Below are 21,114 nucleotides of genomic sequence, written 5' to 3' on the forward strand. Positions count from 1 at the left end.
GCCTTGCCTACTTGCAAACCTTATTTAACTCCCTGCAGATAGACATTGGTTCATGACAATGATGAGAGTTGTCGGAATAGCTTAGTTGCAATTGATATTTGAAAATGGAACCATACATAAGCCTTAAATATCAAACCATTGATAAGCCTTGACGATCTAACCATAAAGAAACATAATCTTTGAAAATCAAACCATAAACCATTGGAATAAGTATATGATCTATAGACTCTTGAAGATGAAACTCACGTGCCCCCTCAAGTCATAAAATACATGGGGAACTCGTTAGAGCATAAAGCTTGAATATCAAACCATAGATTAACATAACCCTAGAATATCAAACCATAGACTAGCATACATCATAAGGCTCGAAGATCATACCATAGAGTAACTTAAATCTTGAAAATCAAACTATGGAGCAACTTAATCATGGAAAAGATAACCATAGATTATCGGCATATTATAGGCTTTCATACCATACACTTTTAAGCCTTGAAGTACTTACATGGGAAACTCGTTAGACACGGCCCTGACTAGAGCCTGGTCGCGGCGGCTCGCGGCGCCCTCCTCGCAGAAGATGCGCGCGAAGCAACGCAACACGTCGTCGCGTGTTGCGTAGGGTGCGTGGTGATGAGCGAGATATGCTGTTTTAATGGGAGTTATCGGAATAGGTAGCTTAGGATAGACGCAAATTATTGTAGAAAGTCAAATCCGTAGTTACTTAAGCCTCGACGAATTAACCATAGACTAATATAACCCTGGAATATCAAACCATAGACTATCAAAGCATAAAGCTTGAAAATCATACCAAAAACGAACACAAAACTGGATTATCAAACCACAGACTACCTGAACTCTTCCACAGATTATCATATACCGTTAATTAGGCTTTCCGATCATACCAAATACCCCTCAAGCCTTAAAATACATGGGAAACTCATTAGACACAGCCCTGACTAGAGCCTGGTCGCGGCGGCTCGCGGCGCCCTCCTCGCAGAAGATGCCCGCGAAGCAACGCAACACGTCGTCGCGTGTTGCGTAGGGTGCGTGGCAATGAGCGAGACATGCCGTTTTTATTGAGATTTGATGGAATTGATAGAAAGTTGCTAACTTGTTGCTAAGGATAGAGGCAAATGTTTATAGAAAGTCAAATCCATAGTTACTCATAATTCTATACATAATCCTTGACGACTAAACCATAGAATAAAAAAGCATAAAGCTTGAATATCAAACCATACACTAACTTAACCTTGGAATATCAATATCAAACATAAACTATCAAAGCATAAAGCTTCAAAATCATACTATAGAGTAACTTAGTCAAAATCATAGATTATAGCGTTAGGCTCATACCATAGACTAGCTCAAGCCTTGAAATACATCGGAAACTCGTTAGAGACAGCTCTCACTAGAGCCTGGTCGCGGCGGCTCGCGGCGCCCTCCTCGCAGAAGATCCGCGCGAAGCAACGCAACACGTCGTCGCGCCGGTGCAGGCGTGTTGCGTAGGGTGCGTGGCCATGAGCTAGGCATGGGGTTTTTAATAAGAGTTGTCGGTATAGGTAGCTTAGGATAGACGCAAATTATTGTAGAAAGTCAAATTCATAGTAACTTGAGGTTTGACGATGAAACCACTAATATAAGCATTGAATATGAAGCCATAGACTAACAAGCCTTGACAACTAAACCATAGACTATCAATGCATGTAACTTGAAAATCAAACCATAGATTAACATAACCCTGGAATATCAAACCATAGAGTAACCGAACTCTTGCTTAGACCATCAAACAGCGTTAATTAGGCTTTCCGATCATACCACAGACCCCTCAAGCCTTAAAATACATGGGAAACTCGTTAGAGACAGCCCTAACTAGAGCCTGGTCGCGGCGGCTCGCGGCGCCCTCCTCGCAGAAGATCCGCGCGAAGCAACGCAACACGTCGTCGCGCCGGTGCAGGTGGGAGCCGTAGGGAGTGTTGCGGATCACGCCTTGTAAGATTTTGAGGTAGTCTTGGCGGCGCTGGAAGGGTTAATAGGGCGGTTAGAGGTAAGCTACATACGTTATCAAATCAAATCAAATATTTTATTGCCATCAAGTGTACATGAATGATCTTAAATTAATAAACAGCACTTAGAACTTGATACCCATACGGGCACTGCAATTTAACTTAAAAACCTATAGTAGGAACCAATCTTAAAAATAACAAGTAAAACACTTTCCTATTCAAAATACAAAAGGTGTTGAGGGGTGAGATTTAAAGTTTTTTTTTATATTGAATTTTGTGATGTCTGTAGGGATGGCAGATAGAATAATAAATAAAGATGCTATGATCATCATTATACACCTAACAATATAGGCCTAGTCCTACCTAGCCTATAGTCTAGGCCTTTGAAAACTTGCATAAATCACCTTTGTGATGGCAACATAATTGTAACATCATTGGTGTGAACTTAAAAGCTGTTATTGAGAGAAAGTAGATTTTTGAAACACTCTGTAGATTTTCAACATTTCCAAATTTATAATGTACGCCACATTAAATAAAAATATAAATTTGGAAATAAATAATTAAAGTTAAAAATGCGTGTAATAGTTATATACATAAATTAGTAGGGCAGATCTAATCAAAGCTGTCCGTATAAACTGAGCACATAATTCTCACCTCATCCCCAGCCGACAGGTCAGCCAGCTGCCTCACAACAATATCAATCGCCACCTTCACATCATTAGTGTAGAAGTGGTCGGCGGTCTTCTTGCGCGAGAACACGTCGGTCACGAGCTTGAGAACCGAGTGCGGGGGTTCGGGCTCGTGGTCGAAGATGCGGACCGGGTCCTCTGCAGAGGGTAGATTTAAGATAAGATAAAGATAAAATACTCTTTATTGCACACTAGCAGAAACAGTTTCAGAAACATAGAAAAGAAAATGTATATAGATTAAAGAATATCTATTCTATTCTTTATATAAATAGTACAATCGGCGGCCTTATAAGGGTGCTTTTCCACCAGAGATGTGCTATGCAGCTATGCTGCGAAGATGTGATATCTACGCTACGAAAATATGTGACCGTTTCCACCAATACTACGCTAGGTAGCTGTGCGAGGAAGATGCGCTACGAAGATGCGCCGCCGCAAAGTAGCTGTGCGAGAAAGATGCGCATCTCGAGCTATGCTATGTATCGATAGTAGGGAAACGACGGGGGCGGCGGCGCCATAGCTACACCACTCGCGATGGTCCATAGCACATATCCATAGCACGCATCCATAGCACACATCCATAGCACGCATCATTCCATACAAAAAACATGTCTTAGTTGAATCCGTTTCCACCAGTGCTAAGCTATGTGCACCAATAATTATGATTGGTGGATATCAAACGCATCCATAGCATCGTAGCATAGCACATCTCTGGTGGAAAAGCACCCTTACTAAAAGTAATCTCTTCCAGAAAAACAGATAGTATAAAAAAAGGATAAAGTTTTTTTCACACAAGAGAATAAGGTGATTTAGAATAAGGATACGGATGCGGATGGGTGGGGTCCCATTGAGTCGCGTTGTCACCGTTGCAAAGGAACGTACCAATGGGGCGACGCCTAGACAAGTATTTAGCAGGGTCACTAACCACGTCACCATTTGGTCGTCTTAAATGTACCTAATTTTAGTTGTCTATGGAGGTTAACGTGATCCAGTTAGAACATAATGCAATTTATTAAAGTAAAGCTTGATTCAGTCCCCTTTCCCGGTCCACTACATCGGCAGGTAACAGTATCTTTTCATCAATCATTATTAAATCTATCAGCTATTAAAAGCGTGACAACGCCCAAAGTTTACATTAAACCCTCACCTTCTCTGTTAAGCAACAGCAGCACTTTCTCACAGAAGGTCTTGGCCTGGTCCTGCCGCTCCAACGCATCCAACAGCAGATTCTCTGCGCCTTCAAACTGCAGGTTATAAGCTAGCAACAACGTGAGGAAGAGGTCCGGTATTTGTTCATCCACATCCGTGTCTGGAGGGTTTTCCACCAGTTGTAGGAGGAACTGGGCGAACTCCACGCCTAGGATCTCTGGGGAAGGAAGGTTTTTGTTGGTGTGAAATGTGCATTTATGATACTTGGATTAGGTTTGTAAGAAAGGTTTTTTAGGGTGAGGCCACACGAGCGTAATTTTGTGAGTTGTGCGCGCCAGAAATATGTGCGCGGGGATAAGGGGGATGGGGAAGTTACTCGCTCCCCTCGTCCCCGCGCACACTTTTCAAAATTACGCTCGTGTGACCTCACCCTTAGTGTGAAATGTGCAGTTATCACACTTGGATTAGTTCTAGGATCTCTGTAAGGAAGGATTTTGTTAGTGTGAAATGTGTATTTATCGTACTTGGATTGGATCGAGTATCTCTGGGGAGGGAAGGTTTTTGTTAGTGTGAAATGTGCAGTTATCGTTCTGCGATTAGATATCGCTTTTAGCTGTTGACTTGGGTATTGTTTGTAAATATTTTGTAGCTTTTCATCCAGTATTAAAAATTATGGGGGATTTTAGCACAAGTTGAAATTTGTTGAGACTAGCCAACTGCACCGAAGTAGATTATTTGCAGATAATTGAGTTTTTTTTTATCCCCCTACTCAAAGGACATAGCAGCCATACACAGTGGCACTGAGCAGTGCGAGGGGCGTTCCACAGGAAGGTTTATTCTTTACCGAAGTGCGTGACAGGCAGCGGGTCGGCCATAGACAGCAGCATGGACAATAACAGTGCGCAGTGCGAGAGGCGCCCTACGGAGCGCCCGCTATCCCAACCTCAAAGGTCCCAAATTCATGTGTCTTAACTGAAGGTGTAGTGCCTGTAGCTTATGACCAAGTTGTCAAGAGCTACAGGTCACTATAATTATATCACGTTGTTTAGAAAACGAGTTCCTTGTCCCAAATTCATCGTATAAATATTTTTCGTCCGAAGAAGGGCTCTTAGTCTTTGGAGGAGAAAGTATCCCGTATGTGATAGTATGTAACAGCTTACCAAAGTGCGTGACAGGCAGCGGGTCAGCCATAGGCCGCAGCAGTGACAAGCGCTAGGGGCGTCCCACTAGAAGGTTCATTCCTTACCGAAGTGCGTGACAGGCAGCGGGTCGGCCATAGACAGCAGCATGGACAACAACAGTGCGCAGTGCGAGAGGCGCCCCACGGCGCGCGGGTTGTCGCGCATGTCCCGCGCGATCTCCGCCGGCAGCTGAGATAAAGCGAGAGTGGCCAGCGCCACGCGCTCTAGGCCGCACATCACGCCGAATGCCTGTAAAAGAGAGAGAATAATGGTAGCTAGACTAGGTAGACAAACTATAAATTATGCTAGCAAAATTGAAATTCATACACACACTCGTAGAAGAAATTAAGGTTTTGACAGCTCTAAAATTAGAATTTGTGCATAGGAATCGATCTCATTGTTGGTATTAATGGTAATAAGTAAACAAAGTGGTTTTTTAAAAGAGGACTTTTATGGTGGTGTACCTCAAGGATCCGTCTTAGATCCACTTCTTTTTTCATATTTATACACAATAGTATTAGATAATATCCTCATCATTTTACAGATTTCACTTTCACTAGCCATAAAGAATACTATAAGCCTTTCGAAACCAGTATAAGTCGAGCCGTACCTGCAATAGAAGCTGTCGCAGTGGCCAGCGCGTCTCCTGCTGGTAGTACTGTACCAGCGTGGTCACGTAGCCGTAGCGGCGTACCTCAGGGGACCATCTTCGGCCCGCGTCTTTTCTTCATATTTATGGACAATACTATTTTAAATCCTCATCATTCTGGCGATTTAACTATCACTAACGTTAACAAACAATATAAGCTACTAATGGCCAGTATAAGTAGAGCCCTACCTGCAATAGTAACTGGCGCAGCGGCCAGCGAGTTTCCTGCTGGTAGTACTGCACCAGCGTGGTGACGTAGCCGTAGCGGCGTGCCTCAGGGGACCATCTTCGGCCCGCGTCTTTTCTTTATGGACACTACCATTTTACATGCTCATATTTTTTTAGATTTGTCTTTCGCAAGCCATAAATAATACTATAAGCCTTTAGAAACCAGTATAACAAGACCCCTACCTGTAATAGAAGCTGGCGCAGCGGCCAGCGCGTCTCCTGCTGGTAGTACTGCACCAGCGTGGTCACGTAGCCGTAGCGGCGTACCTCAGAGAACCGTCTTAGGTCCGCTTCTTTTCATAATATTTATGGACAATACTATTTTACAGCCTTATCATTCTGGCGATTTAACTATCACTAACGTTAACAAACAATATAAGCTACTAATGGCCAGTATAACAAGACCTCTACCTGCAACAGAAGCTGTCTCAGCGGCCAGCGCGTCTCCTGCTGGTAGTACTGCACCAGCGTGGTCACGTAGCCGTAGCGGTGCGAGCTCAGCACGTGCTGCGAGATGTTCACGTCCGCGTTCGACTGCAATGTGGGGTTATACAGGGTGTTAAGTGAAGTTTTTATTGTAAGCTATAATAATAAAGGGATATGCAAATAGGTGAAATGAATTGAGTCAGTTGCAAACACTTACACACTAATGCTGCAAAAAAATTAAGATTTAATTGAAAAAAATAGTTGATGTCTTTCATTAACCGGAGATAAGGAGTAGGCAGTCCACCCGCTACTTTAATGACACCTACACAATGTCTTATCGCAGGTTGTAACTTTACTATCACCCATTATCGTTTCATAGCTACCTATTATAGCGCTGCATATATAGCATCACACTCTAAGCCCAAACAACACAAAACCACTCACCATAACAGAGATAAGCTCCAACAGCTGCGTCTGTATATCATGGGCATCGTCGTGCAGCGCCCAGCCTCGCTGCTGCGCGTCATTCGCCGCCTTAGACAACGCGTTCAGCGACGTGATCATACGGACCGCGTCCGGAGCCGCGTCTATAGCGTTCTTGGGACACGTGAAGTTACTGTTGGCTTCGCGGAGGAGGGCGTCGATTATTGAACGCGCCGCGCCGCCTGGCAGGAATTCCTGGCGGGTTTAGGGGTTGGTGTTAGTTGCTGAAGAACTGATGGTGAATGGGATAGGTATATGTCTTTTTTTACAGATAGGTAGGCGTAGTGTGCCGCTAAATTAAAAACCTTAGATAGGAAGCCAGGCTGCTTGGGAGAGGCCTGTGAATATTATTTGCTGATGATGATAATGATTCTCTTTCTTTCATAGTATCAATATTATGTAGACTGACTGGATCACTCTGCCATATACCTAAATGAGAAGTGTATGCTATATTCTAACCTTTGAATACAAACAAACATGGGTGCAATGAAAGTAAAAGTAGTTGCAGTAAAAACTGATAAGAGATGGATAGTGTAATGCCCCTTTCCCTGTACTTCATATTATCTTATCAGTGTAGCTTAGGTCAAGGTTCAAATCAAAGTATGACTCAAGGAATCCTTAAAGCAAACAATATCAATACGAGAAATAAATTATAATTACAAATATTAAATTACATGTAAATGCAACTCTCTTAAACTTAAGTGTGTATAAAAGTTAAAGCACTTTTATTAAATCAAGAGTTAATTATATAAATTCCGTATTTTTAAATAAATACTACATACAACAATATGTCACATACATACTTCTACAATACATACCCTCAAAGATGTAAGCACCGTCTCCACAGCAACTTTGGACATTTCATGGCTGAGCTGTGTCTCCTTGCGCACAGACTGCACAATCTCGTAGATGGCGTTGGGCCTGATGCCGTCGCTGCTGTCCTGACTGTCGTCCTGGGTCTCCGCGTCTGAAGACAGCTGCTGTGAGGCCACTGTAGCCAGGCTCTCTCTTCGGTTTATCTCTGAACATAGATAGGTTGAGGATCAGATTTTAAATTATCACAAAAGGCAATATGACAATGGGAAAATGTGCCTACTAAGATGATCAAAAACACCTGTATAAAATATGGGATATATATTAGTCCAATGAAAAATATAGTGTAATATATCAATCAAAATCAATGTAATATACCATAATAAAAAATGTTAACATACCATTCTGAAGATTATTGTTAGCAGTTGTTGGAGATTGATCAAGCTCTTCAGTTACATGCTGTTGAGACACCACGGGCCTCAAGTCAAATGACGGAGAGACCCCATTAGGGGGAGTATGGTCATCCAGCCGGGGCGGGGGCTTGGGAGCCGGGGGCTTCTTCGATGGAGGCTTCAGGGACAATTGAATAATTTTCCTCTTCTCCGTCAGCCGAGCCAGCAGCTCTTGCTTGTGTGACGATATAACATTATCATCATTTAAGCTCTTGATGCAGTTGTTAAGGAATGACATGGCAAAGTCTGGTTCCACCTGAAAACCATTTCAAATTGATGAACTTAATGTATGTATCCAGTAGATAAAAGTACTTAGGTACATGTTTCAATAAGTTAGCCTTGAATGTCATTTACGTTTCTATGCAGCCAAAATTACCCTTTGACCTGAGATTCCTAGCCTATACTTATTATAGGATAGCAAGACTAAATATTACAAAACATTAATCCCTTATTTTACATCGAAACAGAAGCATTATGGGAAGATAGATAGTTTGGAGGCTCTAAAGTGCTAGCTAATGCTAGCACACTATCTACCAAGCTACTTATTATCCTGAAATTATCACAGGAAAACCACACAAGTTAAAGCAAAATTTCGCGTGTCAAAGCTAGATAATTTATACAGTGTGTTACCTTGACTGCCACCACGTAATTAGACGGCACGAACCCCATTTGGCCCTTCCTATTGACGACATGCCACCAGTTCCTCTGCTTGCTATTGGTCTGCTGCAGGAAGAAAAACTCGCCCTCGGTGAAGCTCAAGGTCTTCGAGAGTGTCGCCTCGAAGTCGTACAACGCCTTCAGCATCTCCAGTTCATCTGAAAACACAAAACACCGCTGAACTCCCAAAATGTGTCCGACGAAAGCGAAAAGTAAATGAAATTCGAACTTCCATTACCCGGAGACCCAGGCTGGTCCGCCATGGCTGTAACTAACTGAAAAACAACTAGTTTTCGGAAGCCTTCACTGTCGTTTTGTAAACATTTAATTTGAAGCAGGAGAAATATGAACTTCCGTGAACAATTTTCATCAACAAACAAATCGATACATTTTGACTTTGACACAGGACAAGACACATGTGACAGCTGGATTTTTTAAACCTTTGCCTGTCAACAACGCAAATCTGAAACTGTTGGAAACGTTTGCATCATTCAGTTTCTTTTTTCATTATTGTTGGATTTTGTTATAATAGAATAGTTATTAGAGCCTACCAAAAATTTAATCGCTGTGTCTATGGTTATTATTAAACCACTTCAAAATATTCGTGGTGTTATGAGTTAGACGTGTATGTGTGTGTCTACGTATCGTATCTTGGTGTACCCTGCGTAGCCACACAAAAACGGTGGCTGTAACTATCATCAGAATCGTAGCGTGTAGTTTGGTCTAAAACGGATCAGCGGGCGGAGTATGGTGGAGAAGACATTTTTGAATGAGCTCTCGGCATTCTAAAAAGAAGGCAAAGTTACTCTCCCAACTAAATTCGTGAAGTATAATGCTTTTTGTAATGTGAGCAACAAATAAAGATTTTATTAGAAGGTAGTAAAGTTAAGTAGATTATGTTAATACCTATTTTGCATCTATACTTTAGCACTTATTATGCATGCACACACACACCATACAAGTGTACACAACACACCGATATCTCATTATAATAACAAAAAAGTACCTATCTAGTGGGCTCCCGGGAATTCCCCGCTTTCTGGAGGAACGGTACTTACCCCGGTTAAGACCCCACTTTTTCCTCATCGATATTTACATTATTTATTATTTATAAATACACTGGCAATCTGAGTGCAGTCATACAGTATCGTAACAAACATCAACCACGATGGTGAGACTAGCAATCTTGGCAATACTAGTTGCAGCCCTAGTGGCTGAGTCCACGTGTCAGTATAAAATCATTCGACCCACTGTCAAAACCTTAATTTCTTTGTTTGAAATTGGACTCTATGATTGTTTCCGTAAATGTCATTTTATGCGAGCTAATTTTTTAGTTTGATAGCGTTAAAATTAGAATTTCTGCCTTCAGAATCGACATCAATGTTACTACAAATAAGTATTACAAATAAAAATACAAAGAGTGGACTTAATGCTAGTAGTTACAGTTATTTTAATTATTTATTTCAGCACTAACCACAAAAATTAACACTTTAACATATTTGCATAATTATAATTTAAACTTATTAATTAACTATAAGTAACTTAAATACAAACATAAAAAATACATACACAAGACAAAAGCTAGTATGTAATTTATGTTGTGGTTACCGAAAATGGTATCTGCATAGGTAGTCACATCACAGCACCTTTTGCTGCAGTAAAATTGAAATTCATGAAAAGTGATTTAGCTATGAAAAAAAAAACACACTCACGCCTTGTACTAATGTACTCCCTTGCGGGGTAGGCAGAGATGCATTGCTGCACCCACTTTTCGCCAGAGTGTTATGTTAGTCCCAATGTAATAGGGGGCGGGCCTATTGCCATTTTACGGGCACATCCAAGACCCGGGAACAAATATCTGTGTTTAAACAAATATCTGCCCCAGCCGGGAATCGAACCCATTGGACCTTCGGCTCAGTAGTCCGGGTCACTAACCACTACGCCATTCGGTCGTCTAAATTCTGATTTAGCTATGATGGGAGTAAAATAGGAGTTATCTATCTATATCAATCTCTACAGGGTGTTGCAAAAAGGGTATACCAAGCCGAAACCTACATGTGCAGCATGTTATATCTAAGCTCAAAACTGAAACCAAAATTTCAAAATTCGCAAAAAAAAAAACATTTTCCATTGAAAGTTTGTTGGTTACGTGACTTTTTACTATGGCAAAAAAAATTTTTTTTGCCGATTTTAGTTTCGGGCTTAGATGCTGCACATGTAGCATTCGGCTTAGTATACCAATTTTGCAACACCCTGTATAATATCCCTCTATCTATTATTTATTAATCTATATACTAGGTATATATTTAAGTAGATACATAATAATATTAAATAAACTAATAATATATGCATAGGTAGTTATAGGGCGCTGTAAAAGTGGTAAGCCGAAATGGATGTCAGGAACTCAGGGGGTCAATCAGAACAACTTTTTTTTACGTCTTATTTAGAAATAGGTAACTATTATCGAAATACCCTTTTTGCAACACCCTGTATATAAAAAAATATAAAGTAAGTTTGCAACGTTGCCTTTTAATATGGAAAAGCATATTTTTATCGCAGATTTGTAAGTAATAGATGTAGAAAAGTTATTCAGATAGGCCACGAAGGGGTGGGTCTACTTGGAGCTTCCAAAAATGTTGGTCACATTACTACAAAAAAAAATGTTAAGTGACAGGAATAATAAGCAGGTACTATACTCTGTCCATCTGGTTTTTTGATTTGTTTTGGTTAGTTTATGTCTGGTAAGTAAAGTTGGTTTTCATTTGCAGTCATAAAACATGTATGGAGCATGTATGGGATTTTGAATGTCAAAAAACCAATAACAAGATGGACAGAGTATGACTTACCTATTATTCTGTGATTTTAGGAGTTAACCTTTTTTTATTAGTTGTCAAAATCTTCACTAGATGTCGCTAGTGCGCCAATTTCTACATCGCGGTATGGTTGTGTTTTAGCATAAACATAACAAGTGAATTGCGACTTTTGTTAATTTGCCACACGGATGGACCGTGTGGTATCCCACTTCTGATATTAAAGAATTTTTGGTAAGAGATGCGGTCAGGAATCCTTTTTCCTGAGCGTAGCCTCTTCATATTCAGCTAATGCAGCGGAATGGTATGGTCATTGAGCGAAATAAAAATATTTATCAGTTAGCTTTTAAAGGAACCTATCGCGAGATACAGTTGGTCAGTAATTATTGTAAATACGATTTAAATCTTGAAATATTGGTTAAAATAATCATTATTTCATAATTCACTGTACAGTGTACACGTATAATTATAATAAAAAAAACCTACTAGGCCTATGGGTAAATCCGCCACTGAACCTACGAATGGTAAAAGAATCATGCTTTCATCACGAAGCTCACAATTCCAGTTATAACAGCTATTTTCGGTCGAGCCTTAATTTTTTATAATATTTTAATTTCGTTAATCCTTCCCTCGAAATACAATGTAAGTATTCCAAGTTTTTATAGATTTATAATATACATGTCATATAGGTTTATAATATATGTCATATAAACCTATGACGGTTTATTTAAGTACATTATAAACGAACACAGCAGGTTGACTGGTAGAAAATGATTTTAGCATTAAGTCCACCTGTTTGTACATAATTACTTTTGTAGGTATATTGTGCAATATAATTTAAAAAATAAAAAAAACCAACTTCAAAAAACCACTAAAATGTAATAAGAAATAATTTAAGGTTTACGCAATTACGTTGGTTTTTTTATTTTTTTAATTATTATTTTATTTTATAGTTTTTAGTTTATTTGCAATAATTTTCAATCAAAAGTAAGGTGCAAATGATACCAAAAAGTCCTACTAATCAATACGAATCATTCAAGCCTAAACACGAAGTAGTTGCTATATACCGTTGAGGAGTTCCCCTGACTGCCTTCTGTTTCCATCATCAGATCAGCTCAAGGTCACCATCATATTTTTTTGTTATAAGAACTATATTTACGTTCTTAATTTCATTAGAATCGGTTAACATGTGCCTAAAATGGAAATTCAAACCCTGTTTTTACCCCTTTACCCACCCTTGGGGGTGAGATAAAATTCTGAAAAAAAATGGGACCACCTGGGAGCTCAACCCAATACAACAAAAAAAGAATTTCCAAAATCGGTTCATAAACGGCGGAGTAATCGGTGAACATACATAAAAAAAAAACAAATGTCCCGACGAATTGAGAACCTCCTCCTTTTTTGAAGTCGGTTAAAAATAATAAATAAATAAACAGTACTCAGTGCCTAAAGCAATAAAAATCTTATCATATTCAAAACAATGTGTCTTGCATACTGCATGGTAAAGGGGACATAACTCATATAGCAAACATTGGGATTCCTTGGGTCGGTTCTTGCCCGGGTAACTCCCCGATCCCACACACTCAATATAAATACGAACCACACCATTAGACATTCATCATTCAATAACAACACATCGTCAGCATTTTTTCTCCGTAATCAAGTCTGTTTAGTCAGTTAGCTGAGCTCTCAACATGTTCAAACCTACATTGTTAGTCTGTTTGGTGTTGGTGGCCCTCATCGCCGAGGCAAGCTGCCAGCGCAGACGGAAAGTTATAATAATAATAGTGCGAAGAAAGCCGAGGTCCATCGAACTCTTGGAAGATCGTCTCAAGAGCAGTGGCGATGTCGTGGAAGCTTCGAGAGCTGCGCGGAACGCTGAAGTCCACGAAAAGGGACTGGAGGATGCTGAATTCAATGATGCGACAACGGTGCCGGTGATAAGTGGACTTTAGTTTAAAAGTAGTTTTAAAGTTTTTGTCTGCAACTGAGATGTAATATTCAAAGTGTTTTCATTATGTTAATCTGTGAAGCTGCGTAGATCCACTAAATGGGCAGTATTTATATGGACGACTTCGTGATAGAGAGTTAGTCTTAGTCAATATTTTATTGGAATTGGTACAATTGTTCTAATTTTTTGCAATCGTTTATCATAAAATTAATGCAGCAAGAGCAATACACCCGTATTATAGAAATACAGACAAGTTATACTTATATACCACTCTGTATGCGTCCTATATGTCAGTGATATCGTAGCTCCTAAAGAGATGTCATTTTTTCACCGTTTTATTTAAGTGAGAACTTTTTTATTTAAATAGCTAAGTAGGTACCCTACATTTTTGTAAAATATTTTGAATAAAGTCAACGATATAAATATTCTCATTTTTCTTAGTTTGCCAGCAACATAGCTGTAAGAAATAGCTTTCTATTTGAGCTACAATACAATAGTAGCAGCCACACTAAATGAAAACTAATGCGAGCTCCGTCCGGGGTAGTGCACCATACGTAATATACTTACATATGTAGGTAGGTACGTATTTGGCCTTTTCCGACTGAATTTGAGTGTTGAAATACATCTGTCCTTTTTAATCTATCATCTCCCAACAATATACTTACACATTTGCTTTGCATTTGGTCAACCAAACGAACCGTTGTTTTACCCCGCAATTCTTAACCGATCCTAATGTAATAAATAACGAAGTTTAGTTGTATCTGACTAACGTGTTCATGATCGTAGTGACAAAGATGCTGTTCTTCTATGTTCTGTTCCTGGTGACATTTTTCTCTTACTGAATGTTTACGACGACCGAATGGCGTAGTGGTTAGTGACCTGACTACTGAGCCGAAGGCAGTGGCGGATTAAGAGCATCGGAGGCCCTAAGCACAAAGCCTGTGTAGGCCCTTAATTTAGAACAATTTGTTCCTTGAAAAAGTGTGACAAAACAGTTCATCAGCTAAAACGTCCTATAACTTTTCTATAAAAAAGGATGGAAAACATTTTTTTTAAATTTGCTTGCCTTAAAGGCCTACGACAAGCGCAAAGTATCACCACAGTTACAACTCGCAGGTACGCCGAGCTATCACACGGCACATTTAAGTACCTACGCGCAAGCCTCATTTTTAACCGACTTCGAAAAAAGGAGGAGGTTCTCAATTCGTCTGTATGTTTTTTTTATGTATGTTCACCGATGACTCCGCCGTTTATGGACCGATTTTGAAATATTTATTTTGATGTATTGGGTTGAGCTCAGGGGTGGTCCCTTTTTTCAGAATTTTATTCTACTCCCAAGGGTGGGTAAATGGGATAAAAACAGGGTATGAATTTCCATTTTGAGCACCTATTAATCGATTCTAATCAAATTTAGAACGTAAATAAAGTTCTTAATACAAAAATCTGATGATGGAAACGGAAGGCAGTCAAGGGAACTCCTCAACGGTATATAGCAAGTATAGCAACTACCTCGTGCTTAGGCTTGAATGATTCGTATTGACTAGCAGGACGTATTGGTATCATTTGCATCTTACTTTTGATTGAAAATAATTATTGCAAATAAACTAAAAACAATAAAATAAAATAATAATAGTTAATTTAAAAAAACCGACTTCATAAAACCACTATCAATCTTTTTTTTTTAATTATTATTTTATTGTCAAATTCGTCGGCGTGGAAACTGGAAACAATGTTTCCCAATGATTAACTATTTCTTCTACTGGTATATTTTCAATGTTTGCAAACAACAAGAATTTTATCACTAGAAAAAAGTCTAGTTGCCTGCTATACCCAAAAATCAGCGGGGTTAGCGCGGTATACAGTTTTACCACCCATCCGCACAGTATTCCATGTACCTACAGTACAAGCCGGCCTGTGCAGTTAATACTGTGGTGATACTGGTGATCACCCGCCACCAGGACCGGAGGTGTGTGGGGTTACTACGGGCGTCCGGATCTCGAGCCCTCCACTAGCTTGCTAGTGTATCCGGACTTTGGTATGGATTCGTAGTGGTGCGTGGTTAGCTACAGGGGGGGACAACGTTCGTCTGCCCGGTAGCTTGTCACCGGGCGTCTCCCCCGCGCGCAGCTAGTGGATCAAGTGCTCAAGAGTCACGGCGCACGTGAGTTTCCCTTATAGTTGGTCCGACGTCAGTTGGACCGACATCTACGGTGCTTGACTGGATATCAAGAAGTGCGTGACAGATAGCATGCGCCGGCCGACCCAGCTGTGTAGGCTCCATGGGTAGACATGTAGGTCTCTAGGTCTGCATGACGGGAGGTGAGCGCGCATTACAGCTCCGGTACCAGACTGGAGATCTGGCAAATGGCTTTTCCATTGTCCCTAGTCCCATCGGATGGAGTACGGGAAGTGAGCGTGCCATCAACAGCTCCGGCACCTGTCAGGACATCACCACCCCGAAGCGACTCTCCTTGTGAGTACTGTGGCTATATGCTGCAGCGGCTAGATCAACTGCTCCATGGATCCCTGATGTCAGACTGCCGTCTATAGTGCCTGTAGTTTATGACCAAGTCGTCGGGAATTACAGGTCACTAAATATATCACGTAGTTCGAAAATGGGTATCCTGTGGTGATACTTACGCGTGTGGTAGGCCCTTTACCTACCACACGCACGGTATTCCGTGTTTAAGCCGGCCTGCGCAGGCAAAACTATGGTTAATGGTTATACTTACGCGTGTGGTAGGCCCTTTAATCAGAGTAAACTCATTACATCGGACATATTGTGGATGAATAAAATGTAGGTATAAAATGAAACAGCAGCAGAGGATGGGGGCCCCTGGAAGCCCGGGGCCCCAAGCACGTGCTTGTCGTGCTTATAGGTTAATCCGCCACTGGCCGAAGGTCCCGGGTTCGATTCCCGGCTGGGGCAGATATTTGTTTAAACACAGATATTTGTTCTCGGGTCTTGGATGTGCCCGTAAAATGGCAATAGGCCCGCCCCCTATTACATTGGGACTAACATAACACTCTGGCGAAAAGTGGTTGCAGCAATGCACCTCTGCCTACCCCGCAAGGCAGTACATTAGTACAAGGCGTGTGTGTTTGTGTGTGTGTGGATGTTTACAGATGTAGGTACTTGGAATCCACATGTGAGATGTGAGTGCAAAAAACCAACAATATATTGATAGGCATTTGTTTATTTTATCATCACTTCATCACACATAAGTAATATACCTATACATATGTGTCTGGAAATAACACTAATATCAGACCTAGCTTTGTAGATTGGGGTTAGGATGTATTTATTTATTTATTTTATTTATTTATAAACACTTTATTGTACATTATAAAGTTACAATCAATAAAAGGTGAAGAACATTAAAGAAAACTAACAATGTACAAAGGCGGGCTTATTGCCAAAAAGCAATTTCTTCCAGCCAACCCTTGTTAGGTTGGGAGAAGAGGACATTAACGCTTTCAATCAATTAATAGCACAATAAAATATAAACAAATTAGCCTATCAGTATATCTTAATCTTACTTAAACCTACCTACAAAATATGCATAACTATAGTACAATAGTATATATATGATTTTATACATGTCCCTACATATAATAATACATATATACATATATAAATACTACTTACATAAATATTATAAAAACCTACACAAATAAATCAGACAACTATGTATGTACTATCTATAGGTAGCAGGAGTAGTAAGTACGTATATACGTACCTATACATATACAATAGTTTTTTTTGCTATTTGTTTATTAAATAAAATATAAAATTTATCAAACATTTAACATACAACTTTAACACCCTCGCATCGTCAAAAATAAAATACAAAAGAAATAAAACAAACAAACAAAACACAACTTACTTAGCTAAATAAACCACCCCAGGACGCACCCGACCCAAAAGTACAATGTTTACATATATGGACTAAATTCTGGGAATTGACATTTCATATCGTGGCTGCGTAAAGCAATTAGTTTCATTAAATTGCGTCGTTGTGCCTTTGACTGATGTAATCGAGATAAAAATGTGTTTGTTTACCAGCGTGGTCGATATTGCTGAAGTGTGAATGTATTCTGTAGCGTTCACAAGTGTCGGTAGCAACATGTTAAATTATTTAGGGTAAGGAGACTAAAGATATTTCTGAAAATAGAATAAATCAAGTTAGAGCTAAGAGCTTTCTAGAGTTTCGCCGTTGTAAAGTACGAACAACAAGAGACGAAGCTGTAATGTAAGCTCGCAGATAAGCTATGTTTAACTTTCGTCTAAATCTCCAAACGCGGTGGGCACATTGTTTAACAATGATAACTAGCCGGCTTGAATCTTCCTCAAAACAAAGTACGTACATTACTCCGAATAAATTGCCCCAAACTCGACCAAAAACTCGGTAAGACAAGCAATCTGGGGTTTAAATATGACTCCCACTTCTGGCAACAACATAATTTTCTAGAATATTCAAAATATTCGTTTTAATTTAGAACAAGCCTACTCTTGAATCCTGCTCGAATTTAGAGCGAAATACAGTCTCATTTTGCGGAATAAAGCTGTGCAAGGCCTGGAATAGAAAAACTGAAAATTGAGCCTATATTCCTTCGGCTACTTGATAACATTAAAAGGCCAAGATGTTCACGGATTTATCTATTTATTATAATATTTATTAATTGCAAGTTTACAAGTAATGGTGAATACAAAGTAAGTACAAAACGATCACAGAGTATGTATATCCACAGATAATGAAGTTGACAGTTCATAGTATTATTCTGTGTTGGCTGCGTTCACCTCAACACCCTCTCCTGAACGCAGACCCATTGTGCTGAGGTGCCGGTCATGCTTGAGTCTTTGTAGGCCCTTTGTGAGTGCATCTGCAACCATGTCCTCTGAGCATTGATATTTGAGGCTTATTTGTTTAGCTTCAATTTTCTCCCTTATGAAGTGGTATCGCACGTCTATATGCTTGCTGCGTGCGTGGTATACGTCATGACCTGCAATACTAAGAGCACTTTGATTATCACAGTACACATCAAATGAATCATTGGATAGAGAAGGCCAAAAATCCTCCTGCAACTGCTTAAGCCACATAGCCTCTTGAATAGCTGAAGATAGGGCCATATATTCGGCTTCTGTACTTGATAATGCAACTGTGGGTTGCCTTTTAGAACTCCAGCTTATTGCTGCACCCTGAAATAGAAATATATATCCTGTGCAGGATCTTCTATCATCAGTGTTGCTGGCCCAGTCTGCATCGCAATATCCAACAATATTACCAGCGTCACATTTGAAGACAAGTTGTAAGTCCTTTGTTCCTTTCAGATACCTGAAGACTCTTTTCAAAGCTGCCCAATGCTGAGCTGTTGGTTGGTTATTAAATTTACTTAAAGTGTTTACTATATATGTTATGTCAGGACGTGTTCCTTGTGACAGATACAGTAAGCAGCCAATTGCCTCTTGATAGGGAATATTCCTTAAAATTTCCTCTTCGCTTTCAGCTTTCTTCAAGTTGACACTAGGGTCACATGGTGTTGATACTGCATTACAATCTGACATAACAAATCTTTCAAGTATTTTCTCTATATAAATTGTCTGGCTGACATGAATTTCATCACCACATTGCTTGATTTTGTATCCCATACATTGTTTCACTTCACCCATGTCTTTCATCAGAAATTTTTCTTTCAGTTTCAACTTGACCACTGATGCGGTTTCTTCATCATTAAAGAAATACATTAGGTCGTCGACATATACAGTGATGAACAGGATATTCTTATCATTTACTATTCTGTAGTAAATACACGGATCTACCTTGGACCGTGTCAGACCAATCTGGAGGAGTGATTTATTGAGCTTCTTGTTCCACTGCCTGCTAGCTTGCTTAAGGCCATACAGAGATTTGTTCAGCTTACACACCATATGTCCTTCTTCGTAGTTGGGTGGCTGACACATGAATATTTCCTCTTCTACATCTCCCTGTAAGAAGGCTGTTACAGTGTCCATTTGATGTATTCGCAAATTGTATTTAGCAGCCACTCCAAGTAAATATCTTACTGAGCTATATCGGACAACAGGAGCGTAAACTTCATGATAGTCGACTCCTTTGGTCTGTCTGAATCCTTTTATCACCAGTCTTGCTTTGTATCGTTGAATGTTACCATTTTCATCCCTTTTTGTCTTGAAAACCCACTTGCAGGGGATTACTTTTTTACCTTCAGGTAGTTCTACTAAGTTCCAAGTATTGTTTTGTAACAGAGCTTGATATTCTTCATTCATAGCATTTAGCCACTCATTTTTCTTATCGCTATTGAGAGCCTCCTCATGACATAGTGGATCGCTGTCAAGATAGCTCATGGTGGACTCACTGTTCATGCATATGTATGATCTGGGCTGGTAGAACTCGTTTCTCCTGCTAGGTCTTTGTTTGTTTTCAGGGCTGGTGTCTACATCACTTCCACTGGGAACATAAGTCTCATCATTTGGATCAGAGTTTGTATCTTCCTCGTGAGTACTTTCATACAATAATTCAGAGTGTGTGCTTGAAGTGGTTTCATTATAACTTTCATTTTCATTATTTTCAGGTGCTGTTTCAGTCTGTGACAAAGGTAGGTATACTTTATTCTGTTCATTTAAAATGTTTTCCTTTTCTCTTGATTTATCTTCTAACTGTGTTCTATTTTCAACAACTTCTTGTACTTTTACTTCCGATTCTAATGTATTTTTCTTTTCTTTTTCAGGTGCTGATGAAGACTTTTCATTCACCGTGTTATTTTCAGAAGCAAATGACTGCACTGTGTTTCTCTTTGCTGTGCCTTCCAAGAATATTACATCTCTACTCATGTATACTCGTCTGCTCTGAGGGTCTATAAATCTGTAGCCCTTAGTACAAGCACTGTACCCGACAAATATTAATTTATGTGACTTGGCATCTAATTTTCTTCTTTGTTCTTTTGGTATGTGCACCATAGCTTCACATCCAAAAACTCTCAGGTGACTTAGATCCGGCGCTGTTCCAGTCCACATCTCTTCTGGAGTGATGAAGGAGAGAGCTCGTGTTGGGGAGCGGTTGACAATATATGCAGCTGTGCCCACCGCTTCAGCCCAATAGCCCATCTTGCTCCTCCAATTGAAGTTTGTTGCATCGGACCACATACATCTGTATGGATGAGCTCTAGCAATGATGTTGCACGGGAGCTCGCTCTTTGGCTATCACTGGGGAAAGGTAGCCTTGATTGTTTCCCTTCAATACATGAAATGCAGACAGAACTTTCTTTCTCTTCAGACAGTTTTACACCAGTAGCACAGTTTGTTATTTTATTTAAGTCTGTAAAATTCAGATGGCCCATTCTCAAGTGCCATAAATAGGTATTATTATTATCTGTTGTTGCTGCCATAGCATGAGCTGTTTTTGTATGTAGAATGTAAGTATCATTTATCTGACTAGCCATTGCTACTTTTTCTCCATTTTTATTGAATATCTGACAGCCATGCTCATCAAACTGCACCTTACATCCACTCTTTATTATCTTGCTGATTGATAACAGGTTTGCTTTTAAATCAGGAACATATAGGACATTGCTCACCTGAATCATACTGGTACTGCCATTTATGGAAGGTAC

General features: G+C 39.9%; 1 protein-coding gene across 1 annotated transcript; it reads right to left on the reverse strand.

Moving 5' to 3' along the window:
* Positions 1 to 1,762: 1,762 nt before the first annotated feature.
* Positions 1,763 to 9,153, reverse strand: LOC105394887 (NCK-interacting protein with SH3 domain). Its single transcript, XM_011566812.3, has 10 exons — positions 8,963 to 9,153; positions 8,698 to 8,882; positions 8,017 to 8,323; positions 7,621 to 7,823; positions 6,764 to 6,997; positions 6,305 to 6,427; positions 5,082 to 5,265; positions 3,834 to 4,052; positions 2,655 to 2,827; positions 1,763 to 2,014 (listed from the first exon to the last, which is right to left on the reverse strand). Exons 1-10 carry the CDS (start codon positions 8,985 to 8,987, stop codon positions 1,823 to 1,825), a joined length of 1,845 nt encoding a protein of 614 aa, XP_011565114.3. The 5' UTR covers positions 8,988 to 9,153; the 3' UTR covers positions 1,763 to 1,822.
* Between the last annotated feature and the right edge of the window lie 11,961 nt (positions 9,154 to 21,114).

The sequence above is a fragment of the Plutella xylostella genome, chromosome 10 (assembly GCF_932276165.1).
Source record: "Plutella xylostella chromosome 10, ilPluXylo3.1, whole genome shotgun sequence".
NCBI classification, from domain to species: Eukaryota; Metazoa; Arthropoda; class Insecta; order Lepidoptera; family Plutellidae; genus Plutella; species Plutella xylostella.